The sequence below is a fragment of the Pollicipes pollicipes genome, unplaced genomic scaffold, assembly GCF_011947565.3.
Source record: "Pollicipes pollicipes isolate AB1234 unplaced genomic scaffold, Ppol_2.1 Scaffold_6138;HRSCAF=7277_pilon_pilon_pilon, whole genome shotgun sequence".
In the NCBI taxonomy this organism is placed as follows: Eukaryota; Metazoa; Arthropoda; class Thecostraca; order Pollicipedomorpha; family Pollicipedidae; genus Pollicipes; species Pollicipes pollicipes.
The window spans coordinates 6,664,711-6,687,484 of NW_023596818.1; the positions used below are offsets into that span (position 1 = coordinate 6,664,711).

Sequence of the window (22,774 nt, forward strand, 5' to 3'; positions counted from 1 at the left end):
ACTGCGGCGGCGGCGCGCGTCTGCCGCGCAGCCGGGGCCGGCCTGCGAACCTGATCACGTGCCGCGCCCCGCCCCAGCAGCGGCGCAGGACACAACGTGCAACTGCACTACGAACACGTAACCCACCCGGCCCTGCAGCTGATGTAATCGCGCACCACCCGACCGAGGGCAAGCCACTCGGCCGGCGGGTCCAGTTACTCAAGGTGTCCTAGAAGCGCCGGAACGCTTTACACCTCGCCGTCCGCCGTGCTGGGCGGACTGCGAGGAGAAACCAGAGAAACCAGAGAAACCAGAAGTTTCTCTGGGCGGCATGTCCTAGCTCCACCGAAACCACCATCTCCGTCATCCCCGCCCCGGATGCGCTCCTGGAACATGTTCTTCCGCTTTGCAGTGTTTAGCCACGTCGATGCGTTCCTCGCCAGGTTCATTGTTTCGGCCACCAGCGGCACTTCTTTTGCTTCCTCAACAAGCGTTAGGCCCAACACGTGGCTGGGACAGTGCGCGATGTTGGACTTAGGCTGCTTCTGGAAAAGCTTGCCTGCCCTCCAGACACCCTGCGATACATCTTACTGTCACCATAAACACAATCGTTCGCACAAGGTCCGTGCCACTAAGCAATCTGATCATGGCATCCTTCTCAACACCAAACAAAGACACGGCGCCAGCGTTGGGACACTCACACATGCCCATGAAGACTTCGTATGGCTTCGAGTCATCCACGTGCCTGAAGCAGACGGACAGCTGTTCGGTAGCTGATGCGTCGGTGGTGACGTCCGCGATCAGCGAAAAGAAACGCACCGCTCTCACCTCCTGGAGTAACTCCTGCTGCTCGCATCGCCACCATGATGCTCAGTAGGTCATGTTGAATCTCATAAGTCAGGAAATTTGTTTTGCGGTTAACCCACGAGCTCATCTCGAGGCCAGTGGCAATACGATCTGGGATGAGTCTTTTCAAGTTACCATCGTTGTCAAAATGCCCCGGAAAGCCATGCCGCACCGAGCCTAGCCTTGCAGCTCACAGATCACTTCAGAGCAGGCTTTTCGATTCGCGGCCTGCTCTCCTTAAAAACAGCTCTGGCTTCGACAGTTGAAAAACGTCACTTTCCAAGCCTAACGTGGGTCATGTCTGAGTTTAACCAGACGTGACCCATCCCGGGCCTGAAGGATGAGAGGTGCTTTTTCGGCACATGAGATGCCTATCTTCTCAGCCTAAAATGGACGGTCACTCCATTAATAAGAACTCTCTTGAGCCGAATATGGCCCTTCCCTGGCTTGAAAGGGTCCCTTCGGAACCAACCAGGTGCCTTCCCTACCCAAAAACGGGCCCTTTTTTATTTTACGATGAGCCTTTCCTGATCGCAGATGTGCCATTCCCAGGCCTTAACTTACATGGACGTTTCTTATCTGGAAATGGGCTCTTTTCAGACCTGAGACGGTCTCATCATATGTTAGAGGCGGGGCGCATGCCGGGGGGGGGGGGGGCATCGGGGGCACATCGTGTCTCCCCTCTGGTCCGGGCGGGCCCTTAGGGCTCCTCGGGACCGACGATCAAAGGCCCAACTAGTGGTCCCGAAGAGTTGGCCAGAGGCTGTATCAAAGGAACCCGACCTGCAAATGCCCATCAGAGGGCCTCTTGCGCCGACTGGGGGGGGGGGGGGGGAGGCCTGGGAACATTGAGGGTCCGCCAGTCGATTGGCCACCAAGAATTTCGAACGGTCTGCCCCGTGGCAGCCTAGGGCTAATTTCCAAAGCCGGGACCGTCCTGGCGCCTGCGATTGTCAGTCAGAGGACCCTTAGCATTGGTCAGCGCCCTGGAGGCAGTGAGGGACCGCTGTGTTGGTCCCTTAACCCCTGACTGGGAAAGACAATGGGGCGCCCCAGTGTTTTTCTTACGGGGTTCTTCTGTCCGCGAAAGGTAAGGGTCCCTTTAGTGTTCAATCCACTGGGCCCCTCCACGAACGCATTCGTCGGCATAATGATGCAAATGGAGAAAAGCTGGGGCTCCTGGAAATAAAATGGGCCCATTCTGCTGGTTATTCGGGGCACCTTTTCACAGGGAGTCCTTGATCAAACTGCATGCCGCCTCCATCCCTCCCTGCCAAAACTGTATTACCTTGGCCTGTTTGGCCTCTCCCCTGATATGAGATGGAGCTTGTGGGATCTGAGACAGGTTCCTTTTGGGACTGTGTGTTTAGACAGGCCATTTCCAGACCTGAAATGCCTGCTCTCTCAGTCTAAAAAGTGACATTTTGTGATTTAAGGAAGGTCCTACCTGAGGCCTACCATGGGCTTTTTCCAGACCTGAGAGGGCCCTTTCTGTGCTCACAATGGGCCCCACCCAGACCTGGGACGGACCACTACTCAGTTTGTGGTGGGCTTGTCCTGATAAGAAATAAGCCGTTTTGAGTCTACAATGAGCCCTTTTCAGACCGGAAAAGACGTCAATATAGATATCCCGTGCCTGAAACTGTTACAGGGGTTTCCTGCTTTGAAATTGACCCTTTCCGTGCTTGAGATGGGCTCTCTACGATACTTTGATAACACTAAATAAAAGAATGTCTTCAACAAATCCGCCGGGGACCCCATGTGGGCCACCTGAAATTTGTGGGAAAAGTAGTTTTGACCCTTACCTCATGCATGGGGACAGCTTGCCCCGCGTATACACCGCCACTTGCTTTCTGAGCCTACAATGGGCCCATTCCGGGCCAGAGATGGGTCCTTCCCAGGTCCGAAAAGTGAGGTAGGTCTTTTCCGAGTCCGAAGCTCTCCGTTTGTCAGCCTTTACTAGGTCCCTACCTCACTTAAGACGGGCTGTTTCTGAGGTTATGACTCTTTCTCTAACTCTACTCTTTCCAGACTAAGGTGTAGAGATAGAGGGCCTATTATTGACTGTGTGACTATTTTGGGCTGCATGGGGCCCAATCAGGCCTGAAAAGGACCCATTTCGATCCGTACAATGGCGCTTTGGGGCACGTCTGCTCCCCTTAGGCCCCTCCGGACGAACGATTAGGGGTCAGAAAGGCTGTCAGACGTTGCATTAAGGGGCCCTCGAATGCCAATCAGAGAGCCCTTCGCGCCAATTACGGTCATCTTGGGTTGATGAGGGCCTGTACATCGGTCGGACACCACCAGCACTGAGCAGTCAGCTCCGTAGGCAAGAGTGGAGCAGATCGGCCAGGCATAACACAGTGTGGGGTTAAAAATGAGACAGGGTGGAGGTTACCACTGACATCAGAACATAGATCCGACCTGCCACGATAGCCTCTAAGGATATTTCGTTGTAGCACGCTCTTTACAATTCAGTATTGGTTTCTACCTTTCCTTTAAAAAGGTCCTTTATTCATAGGCTGCAGGCACGTAGGGATCCAATGCCCTAATCCGGTTTGAAAATCCAGGCACGGTAGGCAATGAATGCGGTCGGCCAGTATATGCGAAATACCGCCGAGCGGTTTTTTGAAGTCCGAGTAACATCGTACTAGCTTTGCCGCAATGTAATCCTACCGATGGGTGGGACCTTTATCATGGTTGAATCGAGAATATAGCCCCTTAGTGAAAATCTACGCGAATAATAGATGTTTCCTGCAAGAAGGTTGCTGGTATAGGGAACTGTCCCCACTCTATCCGAAGATAGAGTTGGACACCTCCCCCTCCCCCCGCTGGCGCCGCCCCTGGCTGTGTCTGTCTGGGAACGGAACACTTCCATTCTCCAATCCCGGGGCTTGCACTGGCCCCGTTGAGTCCACTGGAGCCAATCACACACGTTTTGCGCAGTTGGCCGGCAGCGGACGCCGCTGATAACCGCGTTCAGGGCGGCCTGTGCTGCCAGGAGCGCCGACAGCCGCGGTCCGGCAGAGCACAAGCCGGCAGCGCACGCCGGCGCCAGTACAGCTCCCAGCTCAGCACCCGTCTCGCCATGCGCTCAGCGGTGGCTGCTCGTGCTGCTCGTCGCGCTGCTGACGGGCGTCTGCGCCGGCCGGCAGACGTTCGAGCGGCACTCATTCACCGTCGGGCCCGACACCTTCCAGCGCGACGGCAGGCCGTTCCGCTACGTCTCCGGCTCGGTGCACTACTTCAAGGTGCCTCGCGCCTACTGGCGGGACCGGCTGACGCGGCTGCGCGCGAGCGGCGCCAACGCGCTGCAGACGTACGTCCAGTGGAGCGAGCATCAGCCCGAGGAAAACGTCACCGACTTCAGCGGCCAGCGCGACCTGGAGGAGTTCGTGCGGATGGCGCAGGAGCTGGGGCTGCTGGTGATCCTGCGGCCGGGGCCCTACATCGACGCCGAGCGCGACCTGGGCGGCCTGCCGTACTGGCTGCTGCGGCGGCCGGGCGTGCGTCTTCGGACCAGTGACCCTCGCTACATGTCGGCCGTGACGGCTTGGTACGAGCAGCTTCTGCCGCGGCTCCGGCCGCAGCTCTACGTCAACGGCGGACCCGTCATCATGGTGCAGGTGGGCCAACCTCACAGCACACTGGTTGCGGCAGTGCTGGGTGGGGTGTTGCTCGTTTAGGAGGCGCCTTCCCATGTCGGCTGCCACTGATCAACTGGTGCATTCCTGGGATTATCCCAAGCTCATTATCTCCTTGCGTGCTCGCGACCCGGATCTCTGTGGTCGTTCGACGCGTTAGGCGATGCATGCAATGCACACAGCATCGCTCATTGCAAGGCAAACCAAAGGGAACCGGATTTAACTGTTAAATGGAGAGGTTGCTGCCGTGAACACATAAATGCAGCCATAAAGAAGATGATCGGAACACCCACGATGTTAGAAGTCCAACACAACATTTATCATGCCAAAAGACGCATCGTGCAACGTCGTAGTGTTCAACTACGTAGTGTTCAACACCAGGGCAACTGCTGCCACCTTCTCGGTCGTCACGGAGGATTAGTTCCGGTGAGACAACCTTGTTACGATATAGGCCATGCTGGCGCCCGGTCTGATGGGCTGGGCGCTAACGGGGTCGGCAAGCAGGTCAGCTAACGGATCACCAGCTCTCTGGTTAGGCCACGTAACTGGTCACCAGCTGACTGGCGCCCCAGCCCGCGGGACAGTGCTCATTCGGTCGTTCGCGAATGCACATCGCTGTCGGGAGGCCAGATACGAGCCGAGCCAAGATCCAACCGGTGAGAACAGAAGATGGCGCGGTCGGAGACACATCGGTTGAGTGCGCGTGTGGCATCGATTTTAAGAGGGACACGCGATTTGCGATACGCCGGCACTCGAGCCACAGCAGTCGGCTCGCTACGGACGGCAGCACCGTTCGCACTCGCCGACTCACACAGGCGGCAAATATCCACCGCCTTCTGCAGAGTCAGCTTTGGCTCGTGCAGTATGTTCTTCAGCGCCTCCTCGTCACGTGTACCGACCACTATCCTGTCACTGTACCGGACGTCCATACACGCGCCACAAAAGTCAAAATAAGCGAAGATGTCTTTGATTAACGGCACGAAATCGTCGAACATCTCACCGGACTTCTGGACACCCTAGTAGAATTCCGTCGGTTTAGGATTAGACCGCGCCGACCTCGCAGATGAGCTTCCATCGTGTCGAGAATGGTTGTCAGGTCCACGTCCGGGGCGCGCTGGAGGCTGTGACGCAACGCCCATGTCCACACGTCGTCAAACAGGGACATCAGGGCCGCCTTCCGCCCCGCGACGGACGGCGTCTCCAGACGGGTCAGGAATCTGAAGTCGGTGAACTTCTGGCGCAGCGCGCCGAACTCCGTGAGAGACGCGGAGGATGTCAGGTGTGACGCCGAGGTAGCGCTCAATCCGTGAGAGCGCGGAGGATGTCAGGTGTGACGCGCGAGGTAGCGCTCAATCCGTGAGAGACGCGGAGGATGTCAGGTGTGACGCCGAGGTAGCGCCCGATCCGTGAGAGACGCGAGGAGGTCCGATCCGTGAGGAGACGCGGAGGGATGTCAGGTGTGACGGCCGAGGTAGCGCCCGAATCCGTGAGAGAACGCGGAGGGATGTCGGTGTGGAACGTCCGAGGTAGCGCTCAGATCCGTGAAGAGACGCGGAGGAAATGTCAGGTGGTGACGCCGAGGTACGCCCGATCCGTGGAGAGACGCGGAGGATGTCAGGTGTGACGCCGAGGTAGCGCTCAATCGTGAGAGGACCGGAGGAATGTCAGGTGTGACGCCGAGGTAGCGCTCTAATCCGTGAGAGACGCGGAGGATGTCAGGTGTGACGCCCGAGGTAGCGCCCGAATCCGTGAATGAGACGCTGGAGGATGGTGCAGGTGTCAGCGCCGAGGTAGGCGTCAGATCCGTTGAGAGACGCGGAGGATGTCAGGTGTGGGACGCCGAGGTAGCGCCCGATCCGTGGGAGAGACGCGGAGGATGTCAGGGGTGACGCCGAGGTAGCGCCCGATCCGTGAGAGACCCGGAGGATGTCAGGTGTGACGCCGAGGTTAAGCGCTCAGATCCGTGAGAGACGCGGAGGATGTCAGGTGTGGACGCCGAGGTAGCGCCCGACGCGTGAGAGACGCGGGGGATTCAGGTGTGGACGCCGAGGTAGTCGCCCGATCCGTGAGAGACGCGGAGGATGTTCAGGTGTGACAGGCCGAGGTAGCCGCCCGATCCGTTGAGAGACGCGGAGGGATGTCAGGGTTGACGCCGAGTTAAGCGGCCCGATCCGTGAGAGACGCGGAGGATGTCAGGTGTGGACGGCCGAGGTAGCGCCCGATCCGTGGAGGAGACTCGGAGGATGTCAGGTGGTGACGCCGATGTAGCGCGCCCGATCCGTGAGAGACGCGGAGGATGTCAGGTTGTGACGCCGAGGTAGTGCTTCGGCGGGATCTCGCAGCCTCGCACCGTGGCGGCAAGCGGCGGACGGCGACCTGGTGCGCGAGACGGCTGGGGAACGGCAGCTTCTGACTGGGCAGCACCCCGCTCCAGCATGGAGGTGAGCTGCTCCTTCCGCTGCGCGCCGCCTGCTCGGACCTGCTGCAAGACCCAGCAGTGCCTGCCCAAGCGCTCGAGCAGCTCGCCCGCCACTCACCTCCGACGCGAGCGGTCCAGCACGGCGAGCACGTGCGACAGGTTACTTACCACCTCTTAAAATCGGTAACACAGTGTGAGTGGTGACCCGTCAGCTGACCTAACGGGTCACATGACCCGACGCCGGCAGGCCTATATCACAACAAGGTTGTCGCACTGGAAATCATCCTCCGTGACGACCGAGAAGGTGGCAGTAGTTGCCCTGATGTTGTCCTCAGCTGACAACCCAAGCCCCCGTGCAGAACAACACCAGCGCGTATGCTTGTACCTCAGGGTCTGTGCTACCAACCTCCTGGATGCGGCCCAGTGGCCGGGACTTGTATTTCTGCGGTGGCTGCGCTGGTGCTGTCGGAAACATGGCTGTCGGCATCAGGATGATGCCGACGCAGAATGACAAAAAGGGAAATGCTCCCTCCAAAGGGAGGCAAGGCAAACGATCACGGAAAGGCAAACTCTGTGGTCAGGCTACACGGTACGTTGTAACATCTCAGCACGTTTGGCTGTTTGAATTACAGCCTTTTGGACCAGAAATGATCTTTCCAGGGCTATGAGATGAAGGAGAATGCATGGCGATGGGGCAGGACTACATGCACCTGGAGGGAGGGGGGGGGGGGGGGGGGTGACCATCGGGCCTAAGCCCACGCAGGGACCCCTCGGAATGTGCGTTGAACGTCCGGTGGGGGTCCCCCTTCAGGTGGGCGCCTCTCGACCCACTCGTGACTGACGCATGCAGCCTGCCCCGGATGAGCGGGGTGTCGTGAGGATGCGGGATGAAGCAAGAAAAAGGATAAAAGGGTCGGGGTGTTCAACGCGGCAGCCTCAGCACGGCACGTGTATGAACGGAGAGTGGCGACACCATTGCGATGTCTGTTTGCCTTTTCTGCCATCAACGGACAGCAGATAGCGACACAGACAGCGATCACTAATCTGTAGTTCAAACGCTTACAACACTGTCCACCATAAGCACACTGTAAACAAACTAAACACACACAAGCCGCTTCACGGCGTCAGTAGCACCGAACAGTCGGCTCCGTATCGGTCTGGGCCCGAGAGCCCATTTGTTCAACAGGAATTAGACCGGAGTCCACGTGTGACAGATTCCGGACTGCTAGCGTGACAACTATAACGGATTTCTGACTGTTAGCGTGGTAGCTATAACTAGCGCAGACCTCGCTCGTGTCAGTCTTGCTCGTGAATCAGTTAAGGAGAGATCTTGACAAACTATAGCTTTTATTTTTAACCCACTTGCACGCACCAACGCTCACACCACGACGTCCGGCGACACAACCAACGGCGGTCTTGCTCATGCGAGCCCAGAGAGAGTAAGAGCATTCATGGTCACCGATAGCACGGCCTTTATATGCTGTGGGCGTCGGAAATTATTCAAGGTCACAGGGTCCGGAAATGATGTGATAGTAAATAAACCAATGCAAAGTGAGTACGCCGATGGTTGGCTAGGCCATTCAAAAAGTAGGACATAATCTTGCGATCTTAGAACTATTTAATGCAACTGACAGGTAGTGAGCCTCTGAAGGCGACTTTTAAGGGAAGTATCGAATCGCGTTACGAAAGCCAGGCTTAGTTCAGGCTCCGACCAAACACATAGAATACAGTGAAATAACAGACAGATGAACAATATACAATAGCAGCGGATAAACAATAGCAGAAGACTTTTGCTATTATCTCGATAAAGACATGTTGCCAAAATAGCAACCCAACTATATCTCCATTCTCATGGTTTTTCTGAGAGGAATAAAGCTTATACTATTGTCTAATCTATGTGAAGAATGTTCCTCGCTAATGCACTGAACAACTTACGTAATACGATTTGCATGTACAATTTACGTAGACCGGACCTCCAGTATCACGTAAGTTGTTCAGTGCATTAGCGAAGAACATTATTCACATAGATAAAACAGTAGTACTAGCTTTATTCCTCGGAGAAAAACCAAGAATATATATATATATATATATATATATATATATATATATATATATATATATATATATATATATAGTTGGGTTGATATTTCGGCAACGTGGCTTTATTGAAACAGTATCAGAAGTGAATTCCAAAACAAATGCAGTAGTATTAGATAGTAGTATTAGTAGACGACAGTAGTATTAGCCTTATTCCTCGGAGAAAAACCAAGAGAATGGAAATATACTTGGGCTGATATTTCGGCAACGTGCCTTTATCGAAACAATAGCAGAAGTGAATTCCAAAACAAATTCACTTCTGCTATTGTCTCGATAAAGGCATGTTGCTGAAATATCAACCCAACTATATCTCAATTCTATTGTTGTTTTTCTCCGAGGAATAAGTCTGTCAGACCTCCAATATCTCTGTACAGTCCACGAAAAATTTCAAAGAAGTCTTTTCAGTGCTATCAGATTTGAAAGACTTAACTCAACCAACGGGAAATGACTAGTGTCGACGGCTTTTTCCATGCTCTCATGTAAAGCGTGGCTCCTTCAGGCTATTCGTTTCCAAAAAGAAACATATTTATTATGTCTGATAACTTCTGGCTTCGGTCTCAGTTAACAGGGTGGGGGTCAAATTGACCCTCCCCGAGGGTTTTCGAGAATGATTTCCGAACGTGGCATAAACACGCCGAACTTGGCATAGCTGTGACGAATCGAACCGCATATCTTTTTATGTAGAAAACAAATGCACATTGTGAGGTCACTGACCTGTAGCAGGTCAAAGCCAGACCATAGCTATCAGCGAGGAGCATTTCTAGGGAATCGTTCTATATGATGCAACATCGGAGTGCGAGACGAAGCCATACAAGTCTGAGATAGTTTCCTAGGCAATAAACCAACTTAGGCAATAACCATTCCCATTGACCTGAGGTCAAGCATAAAAGTCAGAATGAGGTCAAAACTAGTCTGCTTTTTGCCGAAGAGCTTGGCTTATGTTTGGCTTATGGGCTAGTTTCTGGTGCTCATTTCGAATTTGTTGATGGCAGGGACTGCAAACAATATGATCCTTGGGCATTTTTGAAGGTTAGAGTGAGTTACTAGCATAAGATGATCCGGGCCAACATTTTGCTTTTGGGAACATCCCTGCCTGGCATAGTTCCTGACGTTTATTCGAATGGCGGAATAGGAGCAATTTCGTAGTCATTTGGTCACCTTGAACTTATAAGGGTCAAACAAGGTCATTTACGTTAATGAACACCATTGATCTTTTTCTTAGAAGAGGTGTTTAGTTTCACGGCAGTTGTGTGAGGAGGTCTGGGGCATTTGACGCACCAATCTGGTGTTTGCCCTTGTTTGGCTTTATTTGACCCCAGAGTCATGACCTAAGAACCTAAAATTTTGACACAAGTGTGTTCACATACAGGTTAACGTTATTCAACCGCCCACCAGGGTGCGTGTTAAGGAAGGTAAACGTTAAAAAACAAGAAAATCGTCCACTAAAAATTAAATGATATTCGTTGATTTGTTGTGAGGCTCGTTTGTCAACCCAGTGCTCTCCTCCCCCCCCCCCCCCTTTCCGTCCTTACCAAGCCCGTGGCTGCGACCCTGGGCCCACGAACTTTTAATTGCAGCATTGCCCACTTGGGTGTGCTTGATAATAAGTATACGTTTTACCATGTATACGTTTGCTAACAAGTATACCTTTTACACTATTGTCGCTTATAAGCACTTGCAGTAGAAATAATTCAGTGGATAGGTAATGGGTAAATATATTTTTGAATCAGAGCTAGTGAATGGTAGAGCTTTTTTGAAACACATACTGTTTTTGTTTTTTGTTTTTTTTTAAGTTAAGTACTCATGTCAATCGGGGCTTTTTGCTAGAAACACGTGCACGCTCAGGTACAGTTGCCGACAAGCCTTTGTCTCACTCAGCATCTGATATAACTTCCCCAAGTAAAAATAATCATATTTCCTTCAAAGTCCGGAAATGTGTTATTTTATTACACAAATATTGATCATCTTGCGGAGAGGGCATGGCTTGGCTGCTCCCCCTGTTAGCGTGAGAGGAACACGACCGAGTGGTGGCAGACGACAATAATCAGCATCACTGACGGCAGCGCTGAGTCCTGATGGAGGCGTCTCCTGGCCTGGGACCGCAGTACTCTGTACTTAGACTATACAATCAATCAATCTCGGGAGGATGTAGGATTAATCTCGGGAGGATGTGGGTGAGGCCGGGCCCCTCATTTTGCCATCTTCTGCTGCCGGAAATCAGGCGAAAGGCTCCACGGGTTGTCCATGGTCTTTTTAAAGCACGGAACAAAACAACAGAAACACAGTGAAGTACATTGATTTTGTATTGAAAGGGAAATGATGGCATTGTGAGACAACTATCAGCTTAACAACACATAGTTCGCATGCAAGTGGAAGTCGACCCAGTGCGCCAGTGACTGAGTCTTACTCATTCCAGCTCATCAAAACCATTAAAAGCAAGGGACCGCTACTTCCCTCCCAATGTTTGACGCTAACTCACGTACAGTGACAGTTTGAACACTCACTGGGGGTGCTCTGTGGGCCGTCTGAACACTCACTGGGGGTGCTCTGTGAGCCGTCTGAACAATCACTGGGGGTGCTCTGTGAGCCATCTGAACACTCACTGGGGGTGCTCTGTGAGCCGTCTGAACATTCACTGGGGGTGCTCTGTGAGCCGTCAGTGACCCCCTGACAGTCTTGGCCGTAGCCAGTTTGATACTAAACGCATCCTCCGCTCGAAGGACTTCTCCTTTTAGTACGAGGAAGCCTACCATCTGCACATTAGCTTTACCCTGCACGAACTGGCATAGCTTCTTAGCGTAATGAATTTGGTCAGAATGGAGGCGCGACAGGCTGGCACTGGCAGCAACCCGTTTTTAATGTCCCCAACTCCGTCGCAAGAGTTCTTCTGTTGGGATGTGGAAAAGAATGTCACTCGCACGTCACACCAGATTCCTCCTTATCAAAGCAAACCGGTTCAAAAAATTGAACCTGTCCTTGTATGCAAGGACGGGTTCATTTTTTTAGCTGATCAGCTGTGCCGTGCACTGCACAGGATATTTTTCTGAGAAGCAGTGCACTTTTTCCATGTCTGAAATCAAGCTTTTTTCGGTAAAAGGTACTGTAGAAATGTATGGGCCACAGTAATGCTGTTTCAGCGCGTCTGATAGCGCATTAACTCTTGTGTGCAATATTCTTTCATGCGCAGTCGTTAATTCTAACTTCTCAGCCTCTCGTCAATGTACCAGGAAAGGATGCAGCGTGAATTGCGGCGCGTCCCAATGAAACGGCTTTCGTTGAAATTTCGTTGAATTTTCAATGAAACGTCGTCGTGAACGGCGAACATGCAGTTTTCTAAAAAATTAAAAATAATTTTTAACTTTAAATACAAGGTTTGTTCAAGACAATCCAAAACGACCTGAACATTATCTCCAGCTTCATCTGAGTTGAGGTAGTGCTCGTTGAATTTTGTCCCTGGGACTGGGAGCTAGGTAACTCGCACTTCGGTTCCGCGAGAGGAACCGCGTTATTGCCCCTAGGAAAGCTTCCAGGGTCTTAAGTAAGTTTCTTGCGACAGTTGCAACACAGAAGCGCTTACGTTTTTATTTGCTAATCCTGGACACTCTCTCGTTTTGATTCCCGAATGAATCGGCACAACTGACGTAGTTTGAGCGTTCCATTGTCGCAAGACACACTGCCAATACTGCTACGGGATTCAACCGTACACCGGGCACTGACCCGAGGCACTGACCCCATCACTGGGTCTTTGTTTGACTTCTGAATCATCCCTCGCAAACAAAGACGCGCCACCCTCGCAGTACGCACTCACCTCCCCGTCCCCTCCCGGTCCATTTAGCCCGGTCCCGACAGGCCACATGGGGGGGGGGGGGGGGGAGGCAGCCGGCCGCGGCGCCGCGCCGCACGCCCAGTCTTCGTGCGTTACGTATGATTCCTCGGTGCATGAACCGGATCTTTCCAAGAGGAGAACCACCTTGTGAACTGTTCTATGTTGGGTTAAAAAAACTACGCTTTTTCACAGATAAATGAGGAATAGATCAGTAGGATATACGAGCAATGTTTTTTGTGGCAAAAATTCATAGTACCCTGACCATTGTCGCTATTTTTTTTTTTTGTTGTGCCATGACGCTTTCAAGAATAGCATAACAATATTCTGGACAGCTTTCTGATCCTTTTAACGTTTAGGTTTGCCAAGTTGTCTTTCAAGGACGTAAAAACAGGTCACCGAAGGTAGCCTTGAAGCCACGCAACTCGAATTTGCCGAAGTCTATGACTCCGAAACGGTGCCACTGAGAGATCTACCAATTTCGCAGGCGACATCAACGCTGATGACAATCCTGTTATCCTAATTCCATCAAAAACAGAGGGATGAGGATGTAAGACGCATGTCGCTTTGTCGTGCAATGCCGTAGATGATGGTGCACCTTGTAAAAAAAAACAGGATCGATGAATGCGAGCGGCTGGAGTCTCTGGGGCTCTCGGGCCTGAAGGTTCCTAGTGCCCTTGCTCTGGGCATGCGTAGGCAGGCGTCCAGGGTCAGGACGCGCGATTTGCGTCTCTTGTGCTCCTGTCAGGCACTTTTGTTTGGCGTATGGGTAAAATGTCTCGCTTCTCTTTCATAGGCGGATCGTGCGGAGGAGGGGGGCCACGGGGCCATGGCCACCCCAAAACCTCTGAGAGTATGTTTTGGCCCTCCCCCCCCCCAACATTCCCAGAACTTCATAAAAGTTTCGTGTGCCTACCGTCTGTTTTGACTTTGACTGTTTTAACTGTTTTGTTTTAACTTCTGTTAAATATTCAAAAGCATTTCGGTGCTTTTTTCGGTTTTGAATGGTGTCCCTACTAGGTACTCGCGGGAGGCACCATGCACTGGACCTCGGATCCCACACCAGACAGCTGGCGACGAACGGTTGCCCCCACCCAAAAAAAAAAAAACAACTCCAGGCTAGATCCGCCACTGTTCTCTTTGTGCCGTCATGGTCATCTTTCCATCATTATAAAGCGTTGCTGGTGTGCGGTGCGCGTACATGCAGCATCGCATGAGCCAACTCCGGATCTCTTGCCCAGCATGGTGCATCTCAGTCGCTCACATTTGTTATCAACAAATATCACCAAACATTCCACTAAGATTCACTTTTTCTGTTCCGAGCTAGGTTGAAGCCATTAGCCAGCATGTTACAGAAGTTAAGATTTGGATGTTGCATTGGTAACTCATACGCAGTGATTCACATGGCACTCAGATGTAGGCAAAGCAGCATTTAGGCTTAGATGTTCAGATTCAGTGAAGCCTTTTTTATGCTTGGTGGCTTTAAGTGGGCTAGGACTCGGATGACATCGGAAGAACAGCTGAAAGGAAGGCATGTGCCTAGTATGTGTGGTTAGACAGTATCAGATGATAGTGAAAGATTCACATAACATGGGGAAAAGAGTAAACATTATTCCTCACAGGGTGTTGTTTTACCCCCAACGTCATCAATTCTAGTACAACGCCCCTGGAACTTGATGACCGCCACCTCCCCACACAAAGTCATCAGATTTCGGCCACGTTATTTTCAGATTCCAATTTTCTAATCAGTAAAATATCTGGTACCAGAATGGCCCACTGGGCTTGCTCCACTTCATTTTTTTAGCCTAGTTTTCTGTATGCGTTCTGTATGCGCAGTTATCCGTATTTCTGGTGAACTCCAAGATTTGGGGCCGGTGTTCCTTCAGCTCAAGGGGGAGGGGTCACGACCCTACGGCCCTTTCCTTTGGATCCGCTTAAGCACATACACATCTTGGCACACGATATTGGTCTGTTGCTCCCACTGGTCCGCCAAAAGATTTCTCACTGAACGTAATGTCAGCGGACAATTGTACAAAGTTATAACAAATTGACATGCCTTCCAATACCATCGGCGTACTCTGGGTAGCTGAAGCTATAGATAGCAACAATATCAACATAAATTATAACTACAATGAAAGGCCCATGGCCACCCACCATGGCGTTCCCGATCACTGAGTACTAATGGACATTTAAATAAACTGGACATATAAATAAAATAGAGATAAATACAAAATGGACAAATTCCTTCCTTGAACAAATTTGGACACGGAAAATAGAAACCATGAAAACTGTAGCAACTAGATCCACACAGTAATTCCTAAGTGATTAAGATACTGGGAAAATGTTTTAAGTAAATAGTCTTGTCAGTGCACTGCTTTCCCAGGCAGTCGGAATGTGTAACAATGACAAGATATTCCGTGTAACTTCCCCGTCCGGTACTTAGATACGTCGATTCCGGGCGGCTGGTGACTGCAAAACCAACGGACACGGCAAAATTTAGGGTGTAGTTACGTCCATGTTATGGCTGTTGACGAAAACTTGCGGACAAATCCTGTTCTATGACGATCCCCGCGATGTCGCAAAATTCCACCGAGACAGGATTCTAGATGTCCCTGAAAATCGTCTGATATGTCTGCTGCAGGTGGAGAACGAGTACGGCAGTTACCCGGCGTGCGACGCGGTGTACACGGCGCAGCTGCGGGATCTGCTGCGCAAGCACCTGGGCGACGACGTGGTCCTCTTCACGACCGACGGCGGCTCCGACTACTACCTGAAGTGCGGCCCGGTAGCCGACGTGTTCGCCACGGTCGACTTCGACACCAACGCCGACGCGGAAGCGGCGTTTGAGGCGCAGCGGCGCCACAACGCCATAGGCGGACCGCGCGTCAATTCCGAGTTCTACCCGGGCTGGATTAACCACTGGGGCTACCCGCGCAACACCGTGTCCACGCAACAGGTCGTCAACGCCACGAAGGCATTGATGGCGCTCGGGGCTAGCTTCAACTTCTACATGATGCACGGTGGGACTTCCTTTGGCTTCGCAGCCGGCGCCAACATGGGCGACACGTTCGAGCCGTGCACCACGTCCTACGACTTCGACGCGCCCATCTCCGAGAATGGCAACACCACCGACAAGCTGCTGGCTCTGCGCGAACTCATCTACCCGTACACCAACATGACGCCGCTGGCCGTGCCCGATCCGCTGCCGGTGGTCGCGTACGGCGCCGTCGCCATGACCTGGCAGACGGGCCTGCTGCAGGCCGTGTCCCAGCTGAACGTCACGCGCGTCTCGCACTCGGCCGTGGTGCCGTTCTGCGACGTGCACCAGGCGTACGGCTTCGTCGCCTACTCTGCCGCTGTGACGTGGAAGCCGACCGCGCCGGCCGTGCTGGACGTGCCGGGCCTGCGCGACCGCGCCTACGTCTGGGTGGACGGTCGGCTGGCGGGCGTGCTGACGCGCCAGGACAGCGTGCTCCAGCTGCCGGTGATGGCCGACCGCGGCAGCCGACTCACCCTGCTGGTGGAGAGCCTCGGCCGCCTCTGCTACGGCGATGTCGACGACCGCAAGGGCCTGATGAAGGAGGTGACGCTGGGCGGTCGCCAGCTGAATGACTGGAACGTCACCACCGTGCCGCAGCAGCTGACGCAGCTGGTGCCAGCGGCGCCGACCACGCCGCTCGAGCCACACCAGCCGGCGCTGTATCGCGGCCAGTTCAACGCGCCCAGCAAGCCGGCCGACACCTTCCTCCACCTGGACGGGTGGCGCAAGGGCGTGGCGTTCGTCAACGAGCAGAACCTGGGCCGGTACTGGCCGGCCGCCGGGCCGCAGCTGACGCTGTACGTGCCGGCGCCCTTCCTCCAGCCGGGCAGCAACGTCATCACGCTGCTGGAGCTGGAGGGTGCGCCCTGCGGGCCGGGCGACCACTGCACGGTCTCCCTGAAGGACTACCCGGTCCTGAATGGTCCGACACCGGACAGATCGTAGACAGAGCCTGATCGCGGAGCGCAGACCTGAAATCACACCTGGTCCGCGTTTTGATTCTCCCATGGTGACGGGAAAGGCGTTCAGTCGGGCTTTCTTGGTGATGCTGTGTTGTTGCGCTGCATGACGGGAGAGTGAAAAATAGCCGATTTACCGGATATGATTGGAGACAAAATTGTCATTTTGCCAGCTTGGGGGCTTTAAGGACAAAATTGTGAAACTGGAACGATTTACAGCAGACCCCCGTTAGATAATACTCCACTTAGCACTGGTGTGTGCTCACCCACGCTTGCACACTTCCAAACTTAGAAGCACGATTCCTGATAGTTTCTAACAGGTGACAGAAATCTACTACGCAATATAATTTATCAGTGTTAGCGCGCAGATCAGTGGTAACGCGCGTATTTATTCGGGCACGCATGCTAATTCCACTGCAGGCAAAAATGTTATGCAAAGCTATCACAGAAGTTAATGTTTTCCCGGGCTCTTAGAACCTTCTGCTGTACTGCGGAATATCAGAGCTTCGTGAGATGCCCCACCGAAGCAAAGGCCATTCATTCTTCGACTCGCGGCCCGGTTCAGCGGACCGACGCATCATCAGCCGAAGGTCGGACCAATCGCTTCTCCTCAGACGCCAGCTGACCACGTGCAGCGAGCCGCCGAGCCGGTCCGTCCCGGGGCCGACGCTCAAGGTCAGCGTCTGGCTGCTCGTGGGGGGGGGGGGGGGGGGGGCACAGACGCGCGCCAGGCGACCGCAGACGTCGGGACGGGCGACGGCGGGCGCGGGGGCAGGTGTCGGCGACGAAATCGGCAACCCTGCATGGCGCCCGCGTCACGGCACGCCTGATAACCGATTACCCACTCCACACCGTACTCAGGGGAAAGATGGGCCTATCGATCCGCCAGCATTAAGCCAGCTTGCCTTGTCTAATCGCTTCCAACCACTTCTCCGGCAGTATTGAAGACGTACTGTTTTCAGCATTTCACCCTTTCGTCGGGACCGGCGAGACCTCGACGCTGTGTCTGACGACAAGACTGTGCTACAGTCATGCGAGAACTTCAATATTTCATCCCGGGGAAGCCGGAATGTCATGGGATTGCTGAAGAACGGCGACGGCCATTGGGTGTGAGTGCCACTGTTTAGGTGTCGGTTTTATTATACATGTTTATCGGTGGTATGTTTTGCCGCTTTCTTGCCGGCACGCTCCCATTGCTTGTTATCAGTTCTTGTTACGCTGAAAATATATGATGAGTCTTGTACCAACGCTTTAACCAGAAAACCGGCTGGGCATCAAACCACCTGGAGCGTATGACTGACGGTGATAAGTGTGGTTTATGGTTGCGTTCCCCAATAAATGAATGGCGTTAGAGCAATCGTAAAAAATCTAGAACAGGAAAAATGCCTCGCGTCTAGAACATGGGCTTTGTCAGTACAGGAGGGAGTTAAATGGAAGGATGGGCTTCGTGGCAGCATAAGTAGCAGTGAAGGATCGATAGACCCTTTGCACAAAAGGAAATTTTGAGTGAATACTTAAGATGAGAAGGAAATCAATTTGAATGCAATGGGAGGGGGAAAAAGCACTCAGCTTATGAATGAGAAAGATGGTGGTTAAACTGGAGCAGCAGCCACACTTCCAAACATTACTTTTACGTAGTATGTTATGGCCAGTGGTTAGCCAGAGTTAGTGTGTGGTCTGAAGCAGTTGAAATGTAAAGGAAAAAAGGTAAAGGAAAAACTTTTTCGTCAGCCGCACATCGAACGCTTCGTCAGCACGCGTGACGTCACGTATTCCAGCTGACAATTCCAAATGATTTGCCATGAAGGGCATCCCTGGCAAAAGCGTGAGAAAGCCCTGCCGATCCAGGAGACTAATCGTTCGAGGATACCAGAGCTGCAGCTCCAGAGGGCCCATGCGCCCCTCCAGAGCTCCAGCTCATGTGCCCTAACCCCCGCTCCAGAGGGCAACGGAGGACGCTCAAGCGACACATGAGTAGAATTCATCGGCGGCTTTCTGCTGCTGACAGGTGCATCGACTTTAGGGTGATAGGCTGCTAGTTTAACTGGTGCAGAAGTGCTGCAAGTATGACCCTAGTGCTACAGGTGCACCCAAATGCATGATATTGTTGCTTTCTGTGTGTCGTGTGTCTCAGGTCATGCTGTAGTGCCACAGGGATGCAGCTTTGTAAAATACGTGGGAGGCTTGTAAATAGCTGTAGGGCCACAAGGATGCAGCTTTGCAAAATACGTGGGAGGGGAAGGGGCTCAGCAATGTAAAATGGCTGAAGTTACCTCCAAAATATATCTAGAACAGACTTCTCCTCAGATCTGACCCTCTTTCCTCTCAGCATTGTGAGCCACCGCCCAACTAAATAAACCGCCTCCCTGTAGGGCTAGTTAAGTTGGATATTCTGTTTTTCTATAACGTTTCGTATCATTTATGACCTTTCTGTGTTATTTTGTGGATATATTAATGAGTATTGGAGTAAATGCTGTTATATTAATGATTTTATACTTAGTTCTATTTTGTGCTAGGACATTGCTTAGGGGCATCCAGTTGAATAACTGCACTGAAACCAAATCTGAGCTAACAGTGATGATTTTGAAAGAAGCCTGACGCATGGACACCTGACAACGCTTTGACTTACGTAGCACACAGTGTTTGTAATCAGACAGTTGGCTATCAGACCTTTGAATTTCGATATGAAATTCATGATCACCCTGTTACATGTCGGATAGTTGTAAATATCAATATGGCATATATATATATATATATATATATATATATATATATATATCTATCTCTCTCTCTCTCCTCTCTCTCTCTCTCTCCTCGCTCTCTCTCTCCTCTCCTCTCTCTCCTCTCTCTCTCTCTCTTCTCTCTCTCTCTCTCTCTCTCTCTCTCTCTCTCTCTCTCTCTCTCTCTCTCTCTCTCTCTCTCCTCTCTCTCCTCTCTCTCTCTCTCTCTCTTAAACGGCAGAAAAGGAGGTCAAAAGGTTTGACCTGAAGTCTCCTTTCTTTACAGTGCATAAATACATCGCGAGGTTTTAAAACGAAAAGGGCCGGGTATCTCAGAGAATCTCCGAAGGGTCGGCGATTCCCCCGTCGGGCTGACATTTTGCAGGGTGTAGGCGCCGAGCGCCCAGCCGTTGGCGCGCCAGGCCCATACGGTCTCCCATCACCGTGTCCGTCTCAATGTTCCCCCGACAGCTGACGGCCGGCTGTCACTGGTGCGGCACCGTCTGAACGTGTCAGTGGCCCGCTGCACCGGCCACTCGTACACTGATTCTTAAGTCCTGACTAAAGGGACTTGACATGGCCGGAAGATGAAATCCTGCAATGGACACTTATTTTAATGTTAATGACGTTCATAATACATTGCATTTCATTTGTCTGTATTTTGGGTGGTCTAGCGCATTTAAAGAAATCCCTTTTGGGAACATCTTTTTCGGAACCTTATCTGTTACCCTGAATCCGGTAGGTTAATCTAATACCGGATACCGGTGGATCCGCGCATGAATAGCCGCACTCTTCGTGCGAAGTATGGCTTCTTTTTGGCGCATTTTGGCCATCACGGTTGAGGTCCGCTTATATGTAAGAAAGGCGCCGTCAATGCGCCGGGATTATTTGAACAAAAAGTAATAGCTCATTGCTGCCGATGAGGCGATTAAAAATTCGCGCCCGACTGTGCTCCCACAGTTGCATTGTGTGCGTATGATTGCCATCTACGCGCGCTAGTGAATGTGTTTAAATTAAGTGTTCTTACTCTGGAAACCGCCGGTGGCGGACGCCCGTGAACACTGAGAGACAAGCTGACGTATGGCTGACCGAATACAAAGAAAGCCGGAATCAAAGAAGCTTGTTGTACTAGCATCTGACGTCGCTGTAATAGCGAAATCGATTGTTCACAGTCATACTCTTAGCGACAGCAATTTTCCCTGCCGCAGTATTCGGGCGCTATGGTCAAGCCGGCAAGCAAACAGGAAATGTGCCGCGGGGCGTGATTCAACAAATACACGTCCTAACGGCCGATGACCGATTTCAAGTGTAGGACGAAAGTCCCCCAACACTGACAATCGTGTGCACCCATCGTACACGACCTTAAGAAGTACTTCAACGTGGATGTTGTTACTTCGCAAATAGCCGCTGTGGACATGCTCCCACCACTGAGTGGTCCGCTGTCGGGGGAGGAGGTTGATCAGCTGAGTAAGATAAACATCTTAATATGGAAATTGCGGTATACTGACAGCCGGCAGCTGTATTCCAGCGTCATCGCTCACATTCTCACATTTCGCGCGCGATTTTAGGCATGTTCCCGGGCTGTCGTTTTCTGGCCATCACGCCACCAACCGGCAGGCCGCAGTAAGGCATGGGTCGCCAAGGTATAGGTTTGAAGCAATGGATGTCATATCGGCAGATGAACGATTTAGATTGTCTGGCCGATAGTCCAGGAACACGGGAACAGGGGGGGGGGGGGGGTGGAGAGTAGGTCAGCTCACCCCCAATCTGAAAGCGGAGGGGGGGGGGCGGTCCCCCAACTTTGAGGACCCATGCTGGTGAGTGAACTCCGGACTGTGAGGGAATTATGTAAGCATGTCAAGTTCATTCCGACCTGTCGAAGGCTCATTCTGGCCTCTTAGGATCCATTCTGAGCATTCATTCTGAGGTCCCTTTTGGGCCTGTAGAGGGCCCATTCTGACCCGTAGAATGTCGATTACTTAACTGCTGAGTGCCCATTCTGACCTTTGGAGGAATTTATTGGCTGCGGAGGGCCCACTCTGGCCTGTAGAGGGCCCATCCATTCAGGTCCGTGGAGGGTCCATATGGCCTGTAGAGCCCGCCTGACATGAAAAGTGCATATTATTGACAATGGATGGCTTATTCGGACCTTTAGAAGGCCCATTCCGGCCTGATGAGGACCCATTCTGACCTGTAGAGGTCTCATCCTGACCTGAAGCGGGCCAATGTCAGCCTTTAGAGGGCTTAGTGTTGACTGTCGAGGGTCTATTTTACCCTGCAGAAGGCCCATTCTGACCCGTATGGGAGCCATTCTGCACTGGACGGGGCCAATCACTGACCAAAGGGCCTATTGAGGCCTGTAATTCCGCCTCAATCTCGACCCCGCTTTGAAAGGACATCTGGCGCATCGCAGAAGTAGCAGCCACGAGCGTCGGACGTCCTTGAAATTGCATGCCACTTAGGTTCTAGTTGAATCCACGAGAACCAAATTCCCAACAGACTCACAATACATTGCTTTATGAACACCGCTCATTGAACAGGTTCGGCTGAACCACACTGGGCTCGTTGTTTCTGGCGTCACCTGTCTCGAAAACGCGAACAGCTGAGCGCCTTACGCGATAACGTCAAGATCGGAACGAACCGCATCGCGACGCCACACTCCTGCCACTTTAACACACCAACCGGTGGTCACAGGTAATGTATATAGTTTATTCAGTATTGAACAACCAATGCTTCGCACAGCGGGCGCTAGCCCCCGCGACGGTGGCGACACACCGCTGCAGCGGCGGCGCGAAGAGTTAACTTACGGTGAAAACGGGACACGGAAAAGCACGGGAGGTACAGCTGTGAAAGTCAATGCCCAAAATGAAAGACACCTCACAGGAGACCGCGCCACATTCACGCCAGAATATAATTTATAGGTACGGTTCCCCAGGCGTCCACCGCTCACGCGCCCACGCACACCGACAAGATAGCACACAGCAGAGACAAGCGAGCGACAATATCTACCCAAAAACGTACACCCGGGCGGCGCCGACCGCATCAACCGCAACGCACTCGATTTCCCTAGCCGACCGACGCCACCCAGGTCCAATGGAATGTCGGCGGGCACCGGCGCTGCCGCGGCGGGGTGGCGGCCGCGGCTGACCCGGGCGGCCGCGAACGATGCCGGCCACGACAACCGCGCTGGGTCGCGTCTCGAACAGAGCGGAGCGCGTGCTGGATACACCGGGAGGCGCGGTAAGCA

General features: G+C 52.6%; 1 protein-coding gene across 1 annotated transcript; it reads left to right on the forward strand.

Moving 5' to 3' along the window:
- The first annotated feature begins 682 nt into the window (after positions 1 to 682).
- On the forward strand, positions 683 to 17,463 carry LOC119106128 (beta-galactosidase). Its single transcript, XM_037229726.1, has 3 exons — positions 683 to 748; positions 3,981 to 4,451; positions 15,450 to 17,463. The coding sequence occupies exons 1-3, from the start codon at positions 683 to 685 to the stop codon at positions 16,791 to 16,793; spliced, it is 1,881 nt and encodes a 626-aa protein (XP_037085621.1). The 3' UTR covers positions 16,794 to 17,463.
- Positions 17,464 to 22,774: the final 5,311 nt, after the last annotated feature.